Source organism: Leptosomus discolor, chromosome Z (assembly GCF_034619465.1).
Source record: "Leptosomus discolor isolate bLepDis1 chromosome Z, bLepDis1.hap2, whole genome shotgun sequence".
NCBI lineage: Eukaryota > Metazoa > Chordata > Aves > Leptosomiformes > Leptosomidae > Leptosomus > Leptosomus discolor.
Genome location: NC_141419.1, coordinates 11,512,525 through 11,530,962, shown reverse-complemented (window position 1 = coordinate 11,530,962; position 18,438 = coordinate 11,512,525). Strand labels below are relative to the sequence as shown.

The window sequence follows — 18,438 nt, the reverse complement described above, 5'->3', positions numbered from 1 at the left end:
TACCCTGCGCATGTGCATAATTTGCAATTATTGATAACGAAGGAGAGGGAAGGATAAAGGGAGAAAGAAAAGGAGAAAGGAAAGGCAAGGTGAGAAAAGGAAATAAAAGTAAATTAAGTAAATTTAAGTAAAATTAAGATATTATCTACAGTGGAAAAAAAAGAAAGCTCAGATGATCTTCGTTTCCTATTTTAGTCTTGATTCTGTGAATTGCCTAGGAAATGTTTAACAAGTGTTCACCAGAAGAGAGAACATTTTCTGCTTTAGAACTGAACTTCAGGGGCTTCATTAGAAAGAATGGTTCAAAGACAGAAAAATAGCTTCCTAACATCTCTCATTGTAAGGCATGTGCTTTAGGTATTTTTATATTTTTTCCCCAAGCATTAATTTCTGGGCTTGAAAGTATCTTGTTAGATTGTGTCTGGATCCTCTTTTAAGGGAACTAGCCCTGTTCCTTGTGAATCAGCTAAATACAGCTAATCTCTTCTGTGACTGCTCTGATAGCCATCAGCGAGTCTTGGTATAGTTTAATCCCCTCAGCTTGTGTTTTCCAGCAAGAAAAATGTGTTACAACATGGAGAAAGTATTCTGCTTTTGCTTTTGCCTACTTGTAGTTTGCCAATGCCCCTTCTCTTTAGGAAAATAAATTTAAAAAAAAGACCCACAAACAAATACAAACAAACTAAAACAATTTTTTTCAGTCTGTTCAGTGGAACACATTTATATGACCTCTGGTAGCCTTCACAACACAGCTGTGAACTTTCTTCATTCAGTTTATGTTTTTGAAATGTGCCAAAATCAGTCACAGTTTGCTGCTGAAGGATTTGTAATGCTGACTAGAGCAGTATCCCATGTGTGTGGCAGCATATACTGCTGTTCAGACATCCAAGTACGACAATTGCCTCTTTGGAACAGCAAAAAGTTACGACTCATATTCTGCTTAATGTGATCCACAATAATTTCCAGATTCTTTTCTGCAGAATTAAGAACTAGCCAATGAATGCGGTAGGTGTGTAGCAGGTTTTACATTTGCTTTTCTTGTATTGCATCCTGTTGCGTGATTCAAATAGTGTCAAAAGTTTCAAACTGCATTCATAAACCAAAACTGTAACCTCATGAAAGAATGAAATCAAGTTTATCATCTGATGTAGTCTGTTGTCCAGAAAAGCATCTTGATTTTGCTTTTAATTCTTCATGAGCTGAATGTTTTATCACATCGCATATTTGTTTGGTTTCTGACTTTTGGAGCACTGTTAGTGCACACCTAGTTAACTCAAATTTCCCCATATATGCCAGGACATATTGAAAAAGACTGTCAACAGACTAACGATGTTCTCAGGTAAATTTTTCAGAATTCTTAGATGAAACTTCTCAAGGAATAATCACTGTAGAATTTCCTTCAAATATTATTCACCATCTTCCTTGGTTGCTAATGGACTGGAAAATATTACATTTGCCTCATATAATACAAGCCTTGGATAAAGGAATTTCCAGTCAAATTTACCACAACACAAAGCTGGGAAAGAAGTACATTGAATATCGGCCATAATTCATAATGTTATTGACATCTGGGATCTGTTCTGAAAAAGTAGTATGGTATTCAGTGGCGACATGTGGAAAAAATTGTGTCTTGCCAGGAAGAATTATCTATGCAAAAATAGGATAGGGAATAACTGGCTGTTTACCAGTTCTTCATGAAAAGATCTGATGTGTATTATGGATGATAAACTGAGCATGAGTCAACAACTTCGTGCTACGGTACAAGAGGCAGACACAGGATTGGCCTATATATAAAGCAGCATAGTCTTAAGAACTCATAAAGTCTGCTGTAGTCATGTACTGAGATGAAATGCTAGCAAAGGTGCTGTACCCCATAATTTAAGAAATACATTAAGTGGTGTCATCAATGAGATCGGCAAAGGTCTTAAATATTAAATACTCTCAGAAAGATTTGGGAATCTTCTTTTAGTTGAAAGAAGAATAGAGTGGGAAATTGTAGCAATTTACAAGTAGATAAAAAGATGTTGCAGCAAACAAGGGAAAAATCTGTTTCCCACATCCACATTGGCTATGCCAAGACATAACATGCACACATTGCACCAAGCAAGAGTTAAGTTTAACACTGGGAAATGGTCTCTAGAGATAAGTGCTGAGAAGCACTGAAACAGGTTTCATGTTCTTTATCAGGCTAGACAGACATCAGACGATAATGATGTAGGGTGTGGTATAGAGAAAAGCATTTTTATGAAGAGAAAAACTTTTTAATTCTCAGCCACTGTACAATTTCCTTAGTAAAAGGTTCACATCGACAGCAAGTAATTTCTTGTGGTACTTAAAAAATATTTTTGAATTCTCACTTGTGTTAAACCATCCCGTAGCTGTATCCATGATACCATCACAGGTCACACTTGCTCTAATGTTAGGTAGCAAGGTGGCATTTTTATACATGCAGTGTTTTTTTGGCTGGGTTGCAAACTTCCTATGTGTGCAGTAAAGCTCAAAAAACCCCATCCAAATAAATTCCATTGCCCAAGACAGCCACAAAGCACATCAGATTGGGCCACTCTCTTTAATTCGGTCGTCCACTGAATTTTAAAAAGTGTTAAGTCTGTGTTTTCAGGGTGATGTGCGGTCTGTTGGTAGCGTATCTAGAAGATTTCATGAAGCCAAATGAACACAATGGGTCTAAACTGGTGTGCCTTTGACACTATGAAATTTTGTATAATCTTGTAGAAATATCTAGACTCTTATCTGCTCCAGAAAGATAAATTTCTCTGGTGTGAATATGGCTTGAATTTCCTCAGGAGCTAGTCTCTATCATCTCAAATGTTACACGTTTTAAGCTTTAGCATACCCTTTCTAGCTGTTTTTCTTCACATCAGTTCGTAAAAACATAAGCATTTTTTTCTTTAAAAAAGCACCACGTAGAACAAAATTGTCCAAATGTTTCTTTCCCTGTCAGGGGAGCAGAAAACAGAACACAGCACAAACATTAATCTTGTTACTCAATGTATTTATGGAAAGTGACTGCTGTTACAACATAAAACAAAGAAGAGTGGAACTGTATAATCTGTTCAGGATGAGAATTTGTCAGGTTCAGGAGGCTTTGGCACTGGAAAAGCCGACACAGTTACCTGCTCTGAGGGTATGTCCACCACTGATTCGGTCTCAAACAGTTGCTAAAACCGTAATTTTCTTGCTTGCAGTTTTAAAGTAAGTAAGCATTACTTTTTCTGCTTTAAAGCTCCGTGGCTCATGAGCCGCTCTGCGTTGATTCACTGTATTGATTCTGTCATTGTAGTAGATGTCCACATGCATAAAACATCAGCAATCCTGAATCGTGTGTGAAGTGTCCATGCATCGGGACCTCTAGCTTGGTGCTAAGGGAAATAAAATACTGCAGCATTACCTGGACGCTTACTGCTTTGGGTTTGTACTTCACTGCCAAAAGGTGCAAAGGGGTTTGATATGAAGAACAGCAGTATTCCGAACCAAGCAGGAAGTTGCAAGAAGGGACCAGAGGGAGCAGCACAAACTGCTGTAAGAATTATCACACTAGATTTAAGTCCACACAGGAGCAATTCATCAGCTGAAATTGCAAACGAACATACAGCAGAGAACTGAGTTTACTGGTGATTCTGAGATGCAATGCAAGAGATCAAATCTTCTCAGAGGGTTGTACTTAACAACTGTGTTGAAATTAAAAGCCTCAAGCTTCTGCCTGTTAAAAACCCTTCATAAAAGGGTTGCTTATTGAACTGTTAAGCTGCCCAAAACATCAGAAGCAGGTAATAAATATCATCATCTACGATGAATTCGTAAAACAAAGACATTTTAGGTTTTGGTATGTTGCTTAGATACAGGTCATAGACAATTTACTGCAGACAATTTGTCGGATTAGTAACTTTTTAGCAAACAGTTCTCTGGCCTGCTCTGCACTTAGTAGAAAATTGTTGAGCCTGTTCTAAGAAGAAATACAAAGTGCCAGCTCAAAGGTAATGGCAGCCTTCTTACAAAACAGAGCTAAAATCTGGAACAGAGCAAGTTGCTTTTTAGGAAAGCCCAGAATGGGTGAACATCTAGAAGTGTCGTAGATCAAAACCCAACTTGCTTATTTTCATTTTTTCAGCATTGTCTCATCTACTCTGTGAATAATTTGCTGAGTAAGCATGACTAAGTGATTCAAGCTTTGCCTTTTGTTAGGTTATTTTAGGTACACAGATTTCTTTCTCTAAATGGAGGTGATGAAATACAAATGTAAGAGCAAATTCATGTGTCTGACCTTCGCCTTTTACTTTCCTGATGTAACAGGCGCAATATGAGCAAACTCACATGGTGCCATGATTCCCTGTTCTCTGTGCCAGGCTGCCCACAACCAGCTGTGCCTAAGCAAGGGAGAAGCTCAAGAGTTCTTGAGCTTTGTGCCCAGGATTAAATAATAATAATGAAAATACAAATAAATAATAAATTTTAAAAAACACAACAACAGTAATAATAGCAATCTAGGTCTCGCTCTGGATGGAAACTCGCATGACAAGTAAAAGTCAAAAGGTTAGCTGCCTGCTGACAAAACTAAATGAGAACACCAGGTATTTGATGAACAAGAACACTTCCAGTTTTTTGTCAAACAACTTCCCATAGAAGGAGATTGTCCTTAGAATTCAATAATGGAATGAAACTGTCTTTAAAACATTGAGCTATTTTAACTCTTTCTTGCTTAGAAGGGAACAAAGTATGTCAGTCCTTTCGCTGAATATTTTCCTGATTTTTTAAAATAGTCCTTATTTCCTTAGCACTGTTTCTTCATTTTTTTTTCTTTTTCCTTTTTTGATATTATGAAATTGTGCTAACAAATAGTTCCAGTATACATCTTATCAGTTGTTTTCACTTTTTCCTTTAAAAGTATTAGAAAAATAAAAGATGGCCCTCCATATCTTATGTAGCTGGAATACCTCTCCAGATGTTAGGAAACGTGGTGGTTTAGGAGATCACAGAAGGCTTTGAAAAGACACTTAAAGGGACAGACAAACATGCTTCACCCCCTTCAGAAGAAAGCAAGCCTAGCAGTCTCTTTTTATAGATTAGAAGGGAGGAAAAAAAGCAAAACCAAAGTAAAGCACTGATTCTGGATGGCCAGTAAGTGAGGCCATTTCAATCAATGAATTTATTTAAATGCATATGATTTTCTGAGATTACATAAAGTAAGTTTCTTATTGCTTTGTATTGAAGGAAAAAAACAAATATACTTTCTGTATTTTTTTTTTCAGTTCTAAAATGATTAACAAATCATTACAAATTACAATGGAATTACACCTTGGAGAAGACACATACTAAAGAAAATTTTTTCTAAAATTATTTCTAGCCTATTTTGTAGGATTATAACAGATACAGACCTACACAGGGCTTTGGATAATGTGTTTAGTTTTCTCACAGGTTGGGAAGAAAGTAATTGTAAGTTAGAAACATTTGAGATGGAAGAATAGTGCTGTTTATGGGAAAAATGACACCATGAGTGGAGTAGGAGATTGGGAACCTGCCAAAGGAAGTCGAACATAATGAAAAGAAGTGAGTTTAGCTAGGAGCAGTGGAAGAGAATCAACCAATGGCAATATGTTACTGTTGAGGTTATCAGAGAGATTTATAGTACTCAAAACAAAGTCAGTGGTCAGAACAAAGTGATCAAAACAGAACCAAAGATGGACCCTCCAGTCAGGTAACAATAGTCAAAAAGATTGAGAGTGGAGGAAGCTTGCAACGAAAGCTAACAATTTGTCGTGTTGATGCTAGAAGAGATGTAAGCTGATAGCAGAACTTCTCAAAACAGTCAAGAAAAAAAAAAAAAGTACAATTTGGTAATAGAAAATGTTAATAAAAGTCACGGAAAGTTTGTAATAAAGCGACAGTCTTTGAAGAAGTTAACAGTGTTCAATTTTTCTTGTCCCTATTGCACAAGGCATGAATATTTCAACTGGTAGCTGTATTTATTTTATTTATTTATTTATTTATTTATTTATTTATTTATTTATTTATTTATTTATTGCTATTACTCAGATTTAAAACAAACAAAACAAAAACCTTAGAGTTACTCACCCAAGAAAGAAATACAAAAATAACTTCATTATGCACAATGGCTCTGTCTTTCATGGAACTTGCTTGAAGGCTACACTGCAGGAGATAATGCTCTCCTTTAAACAGTCAGATTTGTAATTATGTCGTTCATTCCAGCTTCCACATCAGTCTTTCTGGGCCTTTTTCTGTAGAATATTTTGTTCTGGAGCACCAACTTAGTTGATGTTTTGGGACATTTTTCTTCTATTCCCATCCAGCACTAGGAATGAGAGACACACAGTGACAAATGTGTCGTGGTAATGGAGTAATAAATGTGTATCCCTAGTGTCAAGTATAATAAATATTTCCAGTTGCTCCCTATAGTGTATCCCATGTGATTTCCAACACAAAAGATATCTTTCAACACATACCATCACACTACTGTACGTGAATAAAACTTACAGGAAGTAGTGGTTGTCGTTGAATTCCTCACCATTGCTTTAAAGAAAAAAATCCAAAGTACACTTTGTAGGTTAATATGGCTTTGTGTATTTCTTGTCTACATAAGTTTTCAGTGTCTTTTTTAGCGCAAATACCTAAGGGTATTAAAAAAGTGATCCATCTCTGTGGGTTTTCATTTTTGTGCAGCTTTTCTTAACTGAATATAAAGGAGTATTCTCAGAAAACTTTCAGGAAGTTCAGACAGTTTTTTGGGAGTGTACGTTATCTCTGAAATACAAAAAAAGTATCAAATTTTAAAAATTACAGGTTTCAGAATGTAAATGTGATTTTATAGAAGACTATATTTGTGCTAAGATGCTTGGCTTCAGTATAACCATTAAAAGCACAGGTTATGGTAATGTGCCTTCGTGTCTTAATGCTAATTGGGCCAAATCAGGAATACATTTGGGGAACAAAAATAACTTTAATACCTAAGTAATATTAAAAATTAGAAGGATGAAATGCATCAGATGTTGTGTCCAGAAAACAAGTTGACAGCAGGAGATCCTTCCCTTCTGCTCAGCACTCGTAAGGTCATACCTGGAGCGCTAGATGCAGTCCTGGGCTTCTCCATACTGGAGAGACATGGGCAGACTGTACAAAGTCCAACGAAAGGCCACCAAGATGAGTAAGGGACTGGAGCATCTGTCCTATGAGGAAAGGCTGAGAGAGCTGGGATTGTTCAGCCTGGAGAAGAGAAGGGTCAGCGGGATCTTTAAATGTATAGAAATACCCGTAGGGAGGATGCAAAGAGAACAGAGACAGGCTCTTTTCAGCAGTGCTCAGTGACAGGACTGGAGGCAGCAGGCACACACTGAAACACAGGAGACTCCATCTGAACATCAGGAAGCACTGTGAGGATGACCGAGCATTGTCACAGGTTGCCCAGAGAGGCCATGAAGTCTCCATCCTTGGAGATATTAAAAAACCGTCTAGACACAGTCCTTGGGAACCAGCTGTATGTGTCCAGGCTTGAGCAGGGGGATTGGAGAAGATGACCTCCGGTGGACGCTTCTTACCTCAACCATTCTGTGATTCTGTGAAACAAACACCTTTAATTGCAATAGAGAGTTCCTACCTTCCCTGTTGCTTACTCTACTTGCTTTGTGATGTTATCAGGTGGTACCTCAGCTTGGTGTCTGACTGAGCCTGTACCTTCTGAAGAGAGTGGTAGAAGGTATCTAGATTCTGCTGGGAATTATTCTGGGATTCACTGAGTGTGCCCAACTGATGCTCTAGAAGAGCTGACATAGAATGCACTCTTGAGTTGCTGGACACTCTGTCCTCACCTAAGCATGAATGTCCACCTAAGCAAACCCAGAAGCTGTACCAGGTATATCAGTGAAACGTGTACCCAGGCTCTTCTCGAATGTGTGTTATACCAGCATTGACTCTAAGCTTATTTAGCAGAGCTGACCTGGCAAACAGAAGGGCTGGGTAAGTTACACCCTCTTAATAGGGATAGCAGTGACCACATACTCTCTAGACTTGCTGACTCCTGAGCTGTCCCTTGGGCTGCTCCGTTGTGCGTCATCTCTACAGTAGGTCAGTGGCTGTAAAGCACGTACTGGTCTCCAGAGATTTCACAGAAAACCCTGATCTCTCATACCATCAAGAGCTCTCTTTAGCTATCATCTCTATATCCTTCAAGTCATCATGTTATATGCGTAATTTGAATCTTTTTCAGGAATAACTCATGTTCCTGTCACATCTTTATAAATAATTATAACTTTAATAAATGGAAAGGGTAAGGAGAGACAGGACAATTTGAAAAAAAATAGGAGGGAGTGAGCATTTGGCTTCAGTGTGCAAATGATATAATTTCCAACAACTTGAGGAGGAATAGTTTAAGACTTGTTCATTTATTTTAAAAATATATTTCTCAAAATTTAATTTGTGGTTTCAGGAGCTAAGTATAGAAAATTGCATAATGACCTTTTAGACTTTGGTGACTAAGAGTCATCACATTAAATGAATATACCATGCATGGAGTTTGTTAAAATATAATTTGATCTATTGCAACAGTTTAAATGCGACATTTGTTAGGCTTAAATATAACATGCATACTTTTAAGGTGCAAATGTTATATGCCTTAAGATATGATGAGGAGAGGAGAACCAACAGAACCCAATGTGTCCTATCAAGGTTATTCTGGGAATGGAGTTAAAGAATTTGTGGTTTGTAAAGCATCTCTTTCTTCAAAAACATTTGCTTTTTGAGATTTCACTCATGATCATTCAAGGTGTCTCTTACCTTTCTCAACAGCATTTTTTTCCATTTTTTTCCATCAGGTGCTTCATTCCAAATGCCTATGCTGCTCTCTTCACTGCTGCGCTGGTGCCATTAATGTGCTTGGTAGTGGTTTTCGTGGTGTTCATCCACGCCTACCAGGTGACCCCACAGTGGAAAGCGTACGACGATATTTTCAGAGGAAGAACAAATGCTGCAGGTATGGTTTGCTGGCTACCCCTATGCAAACAAGTTGGGCTTTCAGAACAGTACTGACTGTTCTTGCCAGTTCAGAAAACCCCACTGCAAACCACAGTTCCATAGACACCTGCGCACTTGTTTCAGATTAAGCATGCTAGTGGTCCCTTTGAAGTCTGTGAAAGTATTTTAATGATGAAAGTTATGCAGATGATCAGCTGTCTTAGGAGGATAAAAGTGTGTTCAGCCTAAACCAAGGAATTGGTATCGCTGGTTATGCCTAGTCTAGTGACGAGAATAGTGATAAAACACAGCAGCACCCTGCTTGGGAGCACTGTGTCTCCGTGCCTGGTTTTGGCTGGGGGTACTGAACAGCCCTGACCCAGGGAGGGCTGGAGCTGCTCAGAAGCAGTGATTGCCCGTGTGTGGGGTAGCAATAAAGTACAAACCCACGCTGTGCTCCTCTGCTTGGCCCCAGGTCGTGGGTGCAGCTCCTGGCCCTTGTGTTTTGCAGTGTATTCAGCAGCTGCACAGCCATGCACAGGCTGCGTGTTGGAGTATTTGGAGTTAATGGCTCTGTTTTGAAACTTCCCAGTGCTACTCATAGCTGAAATGTGCTTGAAAGAAAAGATCTGTCTCGTGCAAAACAGGAAGTATCAGCCAGTCTCCTCTGTCAGAACAATTTCAAATACAATAATGTTCCCAAAATAAAGTTGCAGCAGTTTAGACCAATGTCATAACAATAGGACACTCTGTGGGAAGCTTAGAATATTTCTTTTGTTTTCATGGTGGTTTTGGAAAAATATTAGTGTTTTATAAACAAGTGCAAATATACAGATTTTGATAAAAGTGTATCTATTTTGTCCCTGACTGCATGAAGCCAGTTAGATTTTATAAACTTGTGAAACATTCTTGAATCATTTTTTCCCAGTTCATTAAAAAAATACCATCTGAACTTAAAAGGGACAGTGGATTATTAAAAAATTCCATTGAGCAGTTCAGTGCTTGTAACTGTTCAGATTTGTAAGAGTAGCTGTCTTGTTCAAATGCTCAGATTTGCAGTGGTCATTGTATTATGAAATGAGGGGTTCCAGGTTTTTTTTAACATCGGGCTTATAGAAATATATTCCTTTTATGAGAAAATGAAAATAAATGTTAAATATTGATTATCTGGACATTTCTTCAAATATTAATTTCTTTCTTAGTGACAAAGTGGCAGCTTGACTAAGAGCTATATGAATTTGGATAAGGTGTGATAAACATAGGTTATAAGTATGCTATTCAAGACCTTAGTTGCCCTTTACTCTTTCATTTCTTTCTAATATAAAAGAGACTGCCTGGAGTAATCACAAAGGTGGCTCCTTATTCAGTCTTGAATTACACAGTTTATTTATTTATAAATAATCTCTTTTTTTAGCATCTCTAAGGATGGAGATTCCATATTTATATGTTGAAGGTTAAGGCTTGTCTCAGAGCAGCTAAGCGAAGGAAAAAATATACTGAATATTGAAACAGTAAAATCAGGATGCAAAATGGCAGAATTCATAGGATTCAGGGTGTTTTCTTTCTCCAGTAGAGTCCAGAAAATGGTATAGAGAATACTGGGGTCTCAGAAGGGAAAAAAAAAAAAAAAAAATCAGGAAGAGAATTCTTCAGTAAAATGTCAATAATGGCTTTTTTTTTGAAAAGCAGATTGTAACTTTTACTACTTGTGCATGTGCATGGCAGACTGGTGTTTTGCTACCGTAGGCCTTTTGCAAGCACAAATTAAAGTACCTGGTGCAGTGTGGGTGAGAGCAAGTTGGAGAGAATCTGGTTTAGAGAAGAAAAAGAGCTGCCTGCTGAGGTTTACGGTGCCTGGTGTTGTATAAGGGCTCTCTGTGTAGCTGTGTTTATAGTGTAAACTTCCACAAATAAAGACTGGTGATTTCTGTAGTTTGCAACATTGCCTATAACTACATAACTGTTAACTGAAGGCCTCTGACTTTCTGACTGAATATTTCTCTCCTGAAATTTGAGATGGTGGTAGTATATTAACATTATTTTTAATGGTTTATGGGTATATTGTGCTTTTAAAGACATATTCAAAGGCAGTTAGCAGTGCTAAGACCTATTACCACTTTTAACTTTCGAATCTTACCATATGATCCACTCTTTGGAGAAGTTCACTCCACTAACTCCATGTCCTTACAGACGCAGTGGGACCTGCTCCCACTTCAGAGATGTTGTTGCAACCACCTTAGAGGGTGCTGGGGGAAACAGCATTTTTCGTAACAGCAAAGTTTGCCTGCAGTCAGCTGCATGATGATAAGTAATTGGTCAGATGGCCCCATCTGATGGGGCATGATGATAATCTTGCTGCTGCAACACAGAGGGGGTTCTGGATCACACCCACATCAAGTTCTGGCTTCAGAACTTACAAGATCCTATGGGGTAGGGAGGTCTTTGGCAACGTTGACTCCTTAAGCTGCATGGGCACCTGTTATTTTGCTTTGGCAATGAATATGCCAGGGTTTCTCTCTGTTTCTTCCAAAACTAGAGGAAGACGGTGGAGCTACCAAGCAACAGTTGTCTATGTTTAGTGCCTTACTCTAGTTTGTCTCTGGCTGTCATCCCCATACTGATTTACTCACTGATCAGTCAAAGAATTCCTGCAGCCAAGAAACCTTTCCCAGCCTCCAGCCTGAGGTTTGGTACCCAAATTTCCCTGCTTTGAACAGTGCAGTAAAAAATAAAAATCACTGTTTTGGAAACGTGTCTGCTCTCCGTTAGTTACCCTTTCTAGAAAGAGAGTAAAATTCCAGGTGAATGACACTGTAAACAATTCTGACATAGCAAGTCTACAGAGCTGTAAACGTAGACAAAAATATTTTTAAATAAGCTTTCACTGTTACTAGTAATTGTGTACACCTGTTCATTTAAATTCCAGAGAGCAGAGAGTATCGCAGAAAGGGAAAAGAGGCATATACAGACATGTAATTATCTTTTATACATACATATTCTTACAAACACCTATTTGCATATGACTATTTTAACTAGTACTGTTTATTCGCTTTCTGGGAGTCATTCAGTTAGAAGATAGTTAAAATTACAGTGTGATACATATAACCCCATGTAGATTCTGCAATAATTCATGCAAAACATTACTGAATGTTGTAATAAAAATAAAATAGCAATGTCACTGGCTTGCATATTATCATAAAACAGAAAAAGGGGTTGAATATGCAGATTTGAAAGAAAAAAACCTGTCATCTGGCTTCTAAGTGTACAAACTTTTGATCATTTCGTATATTGTAGGAAAAACCTCTTGAACTATAGCTGGTAATTCTGAAGTTCCATATTTGTGATCTCTACTTGAGGAAGGTTATTACTAACTTTAATAGAAATTTAATAGAAATAGAAAGACTAGAGGTTATCCTCATTTGTAGCGTATACAGGGCGGGGGGTGTGTTTTCAAATAAACTAAATAAACAACTAGCTTAAAAATTGAGTCAAAATGTTTTCTTACTCTCTTTTCTTCTATTGTTGGAATACTCTGAAGCTTACATTGCGAAGAAGGTTCGTCTGGAACGAACCAGAATCCCAGAATCATAAAACTAAATTTGCTTAGAGATATAGTTTAGGGGTGTACTTGGTAGAGTAGGATTGATAGTTGGACTCGATGATCTCTAAGGTCTGTTCCAACCTGAATGATTCTGTGATTCTATGATTCTAACGGTTTGTGTTGGAAGGGCCTTTTAAAGATCATCTAGTCCAAACACCCTGCTATGGGCAGGGACTAATTCCACTAGATCACATTGCTGCTGGACAACCAGTTCCCACGTCTTACCCACCTCATTGTAAAAAATGTCTTTATTTTATACATTCTAAATCTACCCTCTTTCAGTTTAAAAGCATTGTCCCTTGTCCTGTCACTACAGGCCCTGGTAAAAACTCTTTCCCCATCTTTTTTATAAGCCGTCTTTAAATATTGGAAGGCTGCATTAAGGTGTCCCCAGAGCCGCCTCTTCTCCAAGGTGAACAACCTCAACTGTTCCCAGCCTCTCCTCATAGGAGAGGTGTTCCATCCCTCCAATCATTTTTATGGCCCTCCTCTGGACCTGCTCAAGCAGGTCCATGTCTTTCCCATGCTGGGGGCCCAGGGCTGAACACAGCACTGCAGGTGGGGTCCCACCAGAGTGGAGCAGAGGGGCAGAATCCCCTCCCTTGACCTGCTGGCCACGCTGCTCTTGATGCGGCCCAGGATGTGATTGGCTTTTTGGGCTGGCGCACATTGCCAGCTCATGTCCAGCTTTTCACCTACCAGTACCCTGAAATCCTTCTTGGCAGGGCTGCTCTCCATCCGTTCGTCCCCTAGCCTGTATTGATACTGGGGATTGCCCCATCCCAGGCCTTGTTGAACTTCACAAGGTTCACATGGACCCACTTCTCCAGGCTGTCCAGGTCCCTCTGAATGGCATCCACTCCCTCAAGCATTTCAACTACACTGCTCTGCTTGGTGTTGCTGACAAATTTGCTGAGGGTGCACTCAATCCTACTGTCTATGTCATTAATAAAGATATTGAACAGTACTGGTCCCAGTACGGGCCCCTGAAGGACGCTGCTTTTTAGTAATCTGCATTTGGACATTGAGCCATTGATTGCAATTCTTTGGATGGGGCCATCTGACCAATTACTAATCCGTCAAGTAGTCCATCCATCAAAGCCATATCTCTCCAGTTTAGAAACAAGGACATTGTATATGTGACCATGTCAAAGACGTTAGAGGAGTCAAAAAGGATTACATCAGTTGCTCTCATGTTATCTACCAATGCAGTCACTCCATCGTAAAGGGCCACCACATTAATCTTCTACAGCTATTGGAGTAAATTCTGTCTGCTGTAGTAAAACGTCTTTCCGAACTTACGTAGCAGTACCGTGTTTACTATCTTTTTCTGTCTGTAGGAGCAGAGAGTTTGTTGTTAGCCACATGAAAGGAGACTCCCCAGTATTTTTGTTACTAAGAGCAGAATAACAATGCTGGGTTTCACCATACATATCTGAAAGAAAAAATTTGCCTGTTAGTAACTGCAAAGAAGATCTGTTTGTACACAGTTAAATAGTTTCTTGGAAAATTATAGGGTTTAATTGAGGGTTCTGACATATATTTATACACAGATATTCATCTATTAGTTGTAGCTCATTTTCTGTCATGCATATATTCTTCCTAGACCTCTAGATTTATCCTGGGTACTTCTTAGTAGAGTCGTATCTCTTATACCCTGTTGTGGTAGTTTCCAGGCTTTAAAGAAAACATCATGGCCAGCTAGCCCAGCAAAATTCTGCTTTTAGTAATTGCTGTCAGTTCCTTTGGTAGTGATCTGTGATCTTTCCAGAGAGCTTATCATACTCTTTTCGTATGTCTGGAGTGTCATCGTAACAGAATACAATTAAAACAAAGTTGTAGAAGAGAATAAACACAAATAAATAGAATTTGTCAAATCCTAATTTGAGCAATATCCACACTTCTCATTGCCCTGTCTGGAACACCAAACACATGAGGTTACCCTCTTACATTCTTTTTCAAAGCTCCAGAATTGCTCTGTTACTAGTTGTGTTGTTTGACATGTTGACTGATACTTGCTTACATCAGGGAATTTTCCTCAACAGTAGAAGGCTAGAAGAAAGGGCAATGGGAGAGTCAAGAATTAATTATCTCTTACAGCAGGCAGCTCTTCTTCCTCAAAAGCAAGTGTTGGAAAACAGCATGAAAGGTGATTTACAAAGAATGTCTACTCAACATCTAGTATACTCTTTCAAAGATATGCATTGAGTTTGCTAGAAAAGAGACCTCAGTTTGAACTGATTCAGTTTGCCAGCCTTTCAGCAAACATGTTCTGTTGACTGATTATTCTGCTATATATAGAAACTAACTTCTCAAAAGTTAGCCTTGAGAGGAGCCAAGTCAGAAGCGTGCATTAGACAAACAGCCTCTGGGTGCACTAATATTTAAGTTTGCAACAGGAAAGACCGTTTTTGAAGAAAATCAGGTGGCATAAAACAGGATGGTTTTATTTGGATGGAGTAACTGGAGGTTGAAATAGGCATATAAAAGAAATTATTGTTTCTTTCTGGACAGTCCTAATATGCAAATATGGAAATTGGAGATTAATAAGACAGCAATCCAATATACATAATTTTATTTTCCAACTGTTTGCTAACCTTCCATTATTTCACCAAAATATTTGAAAATATAACAGAAAGTTTTGGATTGAAAAATCATCTGCATTTTTTTCTGATTATACCTGTTTGAATAGATGACCTCCATTTATTGAACAACATGTAGTGGCATAATTTTCGTGCCCTACATGTAAATATGCAATGATTCAGATATCATCATTGTAAATGTGCCAAAATTATTTTAAAGATTAAAACTTAATGTTGCCAAAATAGAACTTCATGAATAATGCCTTATATAATTAGCTGTAAAATTTTAACTATCTTCTTGCGTGTTCCTTCCTATAAATTTCTTCAATATATTTATGGTCTTAGCAGTATGCAATTGCTGATCATGACAGAACATGTTGGACGGTCCACCTATATCTTCTACCATCTGATCTTCTCAGGAAGAAAATAAGCTGTACAAAACGCAAGTGCAGGCCATTCCAACCATGCTTCTGTGCTCAGGAAATAAGGCTGAGGACAGGGCTTTGATTCTAAGTGAGAATGTGTATCTAAACCTGTAGTTACACCTCTTCCTTATCCTGTGAGCTATAGGCTAAAATCTTTATCTCAAATTATAAGATACATGTCACTGCAATCCAAGGAACAGTGAATTGCAGGAGTGCTTTCATCTTGAGATGAAAATATGCACCTAGAAATCAAGAACCAGATGTTGGCTACCTCTGATCTAAGAGTTATGTACAGTATTCACCGTCATACATTTGGTATAATATTTCACTCTTCACAGTGCTCCAGCGACTTTTCTTTTTTGTAATTAGGAGAAAAACAAACCTTTGCCTCCAAGATTTTTACAAATACAGTTAAGACAAAGTGCACAAGCATAATTACAAGCTGAAATAAAGAACAAAGCTCTGAATAAGACAATAACTTCATAATAACTTAAACGCATCATCTGCACTCATATAATGTGGATTGTTTTCACTGTGCTTCACGTGCCCAAATGAGCTTTCTTCCTTTAAAGAAATCTGCAGAAGCAAGTCTTATGCCTGTACAGTTGTGAATTTAGAACTCAATTAATACTTTACATAAAACTTCTAGATAATTCTATTATATGGAGATAAGTAGATTCAAATTTTTCTTTCTTTTTTTTTGATTTGCTCTTGTTCTAGGATTTGCCATGTTCCCCATGTAACAGTAATAGCATAAGCTCTAATAAGATGCCTGGTCTTTGATCTGATTATACCATTAAGTGTCTTAAAGATGTATGAGAAAGTTTGCCAAAAACCAGAGATATTTTGAAAGGTTATAGAGAGGCCAATCTTCTATGATTCTGCAGTGCAGTAGTGTTGTAGTCTCTACACTTAATGGGAGGTGTGCTTCTTTTGTAGGAGGTATTCTTTAATTTCAGGCTCTTCCTTGCCACAAGGAGCAGCAGATAAAAAAAAAAATGTAAATGAACCGAAAATAGTATTTTAACAGGTTTGCTGCTTCCTATTTTTACAAATTATCGGTGAACAGTTTTGTCCAATTGAATTTCATGGACATGTACCTACCAGCTTTCTGATCTTCAGTATCAGCTGCTGTTAAATTCTACACAACTTTAACATTCCCATTCTGGAATCAGAGGTTTTGTCATGAGTCACTGATTGCATGGTGGTGGTGGTGGTGGTATTTTCTCCTTTGAACTTTATGAGGAAATCTGTTAGCTTCTTTATTTTGGCCATGAAATCCTGTTACCAAACTCCTTTTCTACAGCAGTTGTCAAAAGCAATCAAAACCAGAGCCAGCAGGATTTGGAACACTGTTATTCAAGCTTATGTAAAAGAAAAAAAAATGGTTCTGTGGCATTTTCGTAGTTCTGTTGCTAAGTTTAACCCATGACTTCTTAAGCAATAGTCTGTAAATGTTTTACTAATTTAGGTCTCCCATAAATCAGTTAAATTCTGTGAAGCAATACATTCTCCCCAATCATGTAGCAAAAAATATTTGTAAAGATCTTTCAAGTTTTGCAGTAGGTCTTCATGTCTAGCCAAGAACCATTAAAAGCAATTAAAGTTGCATTATCAGTTTAACAACCTAAGGGGAAAACACACAGTAAATATTTATAGTTAAACTCAGAAGATCATTAAAGCTGTATTATTTAATTGCTTCTTTTATTGACTTTCCTATTTTTAGAAAAAAAATTTAAACACTTCAGGCAATAGAAAAAGGCATAATATGGGCCAACACAGTGCTGAGAAAACAAACATTTGGATACATTATGAAAACATAGTGCATTCTTTATTTTCCATAGTTAAATCATCTAGATGTTTGATGCAAAGACATACTCAACATTACACTTCAGAGTTTTAATATTATTTGCTCATTTCCAGTTTTATTAAATGCCATTTGATTTAACGTTTTTCACTGCTCAGACTCCTTGTCATGGATAATTTTATCTATAATATATTAGGTATGGAAGGAAGGAAGAAAACCTTCAGCTAGTCTGTCTGACAGTTTTGTAATGAAACAAACTGAATACGTAAAGTTATGGAGTAGTTCTAACTCTACAGATGGAACACAAAATTATCTATTTCAGAATATAAAATTTATTTTCTTTTAAATTACATGTCTATTCTAAGACGAAGATAAAGTGTTACCTTCTGACACATAATCTAATTCAAACTGAAAAATTATGCTTTTTTTCTGGATGTTTTTGCAAAAACTTCACCAAAACCCACCTGCTTGACTGAATGTAGTATTCTGAAGGGACTAAACCTGGTGTCCTGAAGGGAGTTCCGGTGCTGGCCATCCATAAGAGCAGTGTGTTGTTTTTTTAGTTCATTTTGGTTACCTTTCCTAGTGGTGCTACAGATTTTTTCCACAGCAATGAGCTGATCATCATTTATTTCTGTTTTGATGCCTTTCTTTAAAGGAGTTGTTAGTTCGTTCACCTAGTAGGTTTTCTCTCTGCCCAAGTGCTCATCCATTGTTTTTCCTAATTGTGAAGTATAAAATATATAGCAGGAAGGCATTTTTAAAGAACCTTTTACTATGCACCGTGGGCAGCTGTTGACCGAAATTGTGCAGGAGGATTTCTATTGCTGCTTCCCTCCCTAGTAAAATAGGTTGTGGCAGGCACCATCAAATCATTCTTTCATAATCAATAGGCACTACACAGAGATAAGAGAGGTTAGCTGTGTGAACTGTCCCGCCATTAGATGTAATTACAATCACATGTACAAATCCACCTCAATCTTCAACTTGCCGTTAGGTGAACGCTGCCAGGCTCCTCATCATCTTCTTGCTCCTCTTTGCAGC

At 37.8% G+C, this 18,438-nt stretch overlaps 1 protein-coding gene across 1 annotated transcript in view; it reads left to right on the top strand.

The window, feature by feature from the left end:
- ADGRV1 (adhesion G protein-coupled receptor V1) overlaps positions 1–18,438 on the top strand; it is a 269,894-nt gene that overhangs the window by 206,702 nt on the left and 44,754 nt on the right. The window contains exon 88 of the mRNA XM_086480034.1: positions 8,841–8,998. Coding sequence (XP_086336160.1) covers positions 8,841–8,998 — 158 coding nt within the window. The remainder of the gene's footprint in view (positions 1–8,840; positions 8,999–18,438) is intronic.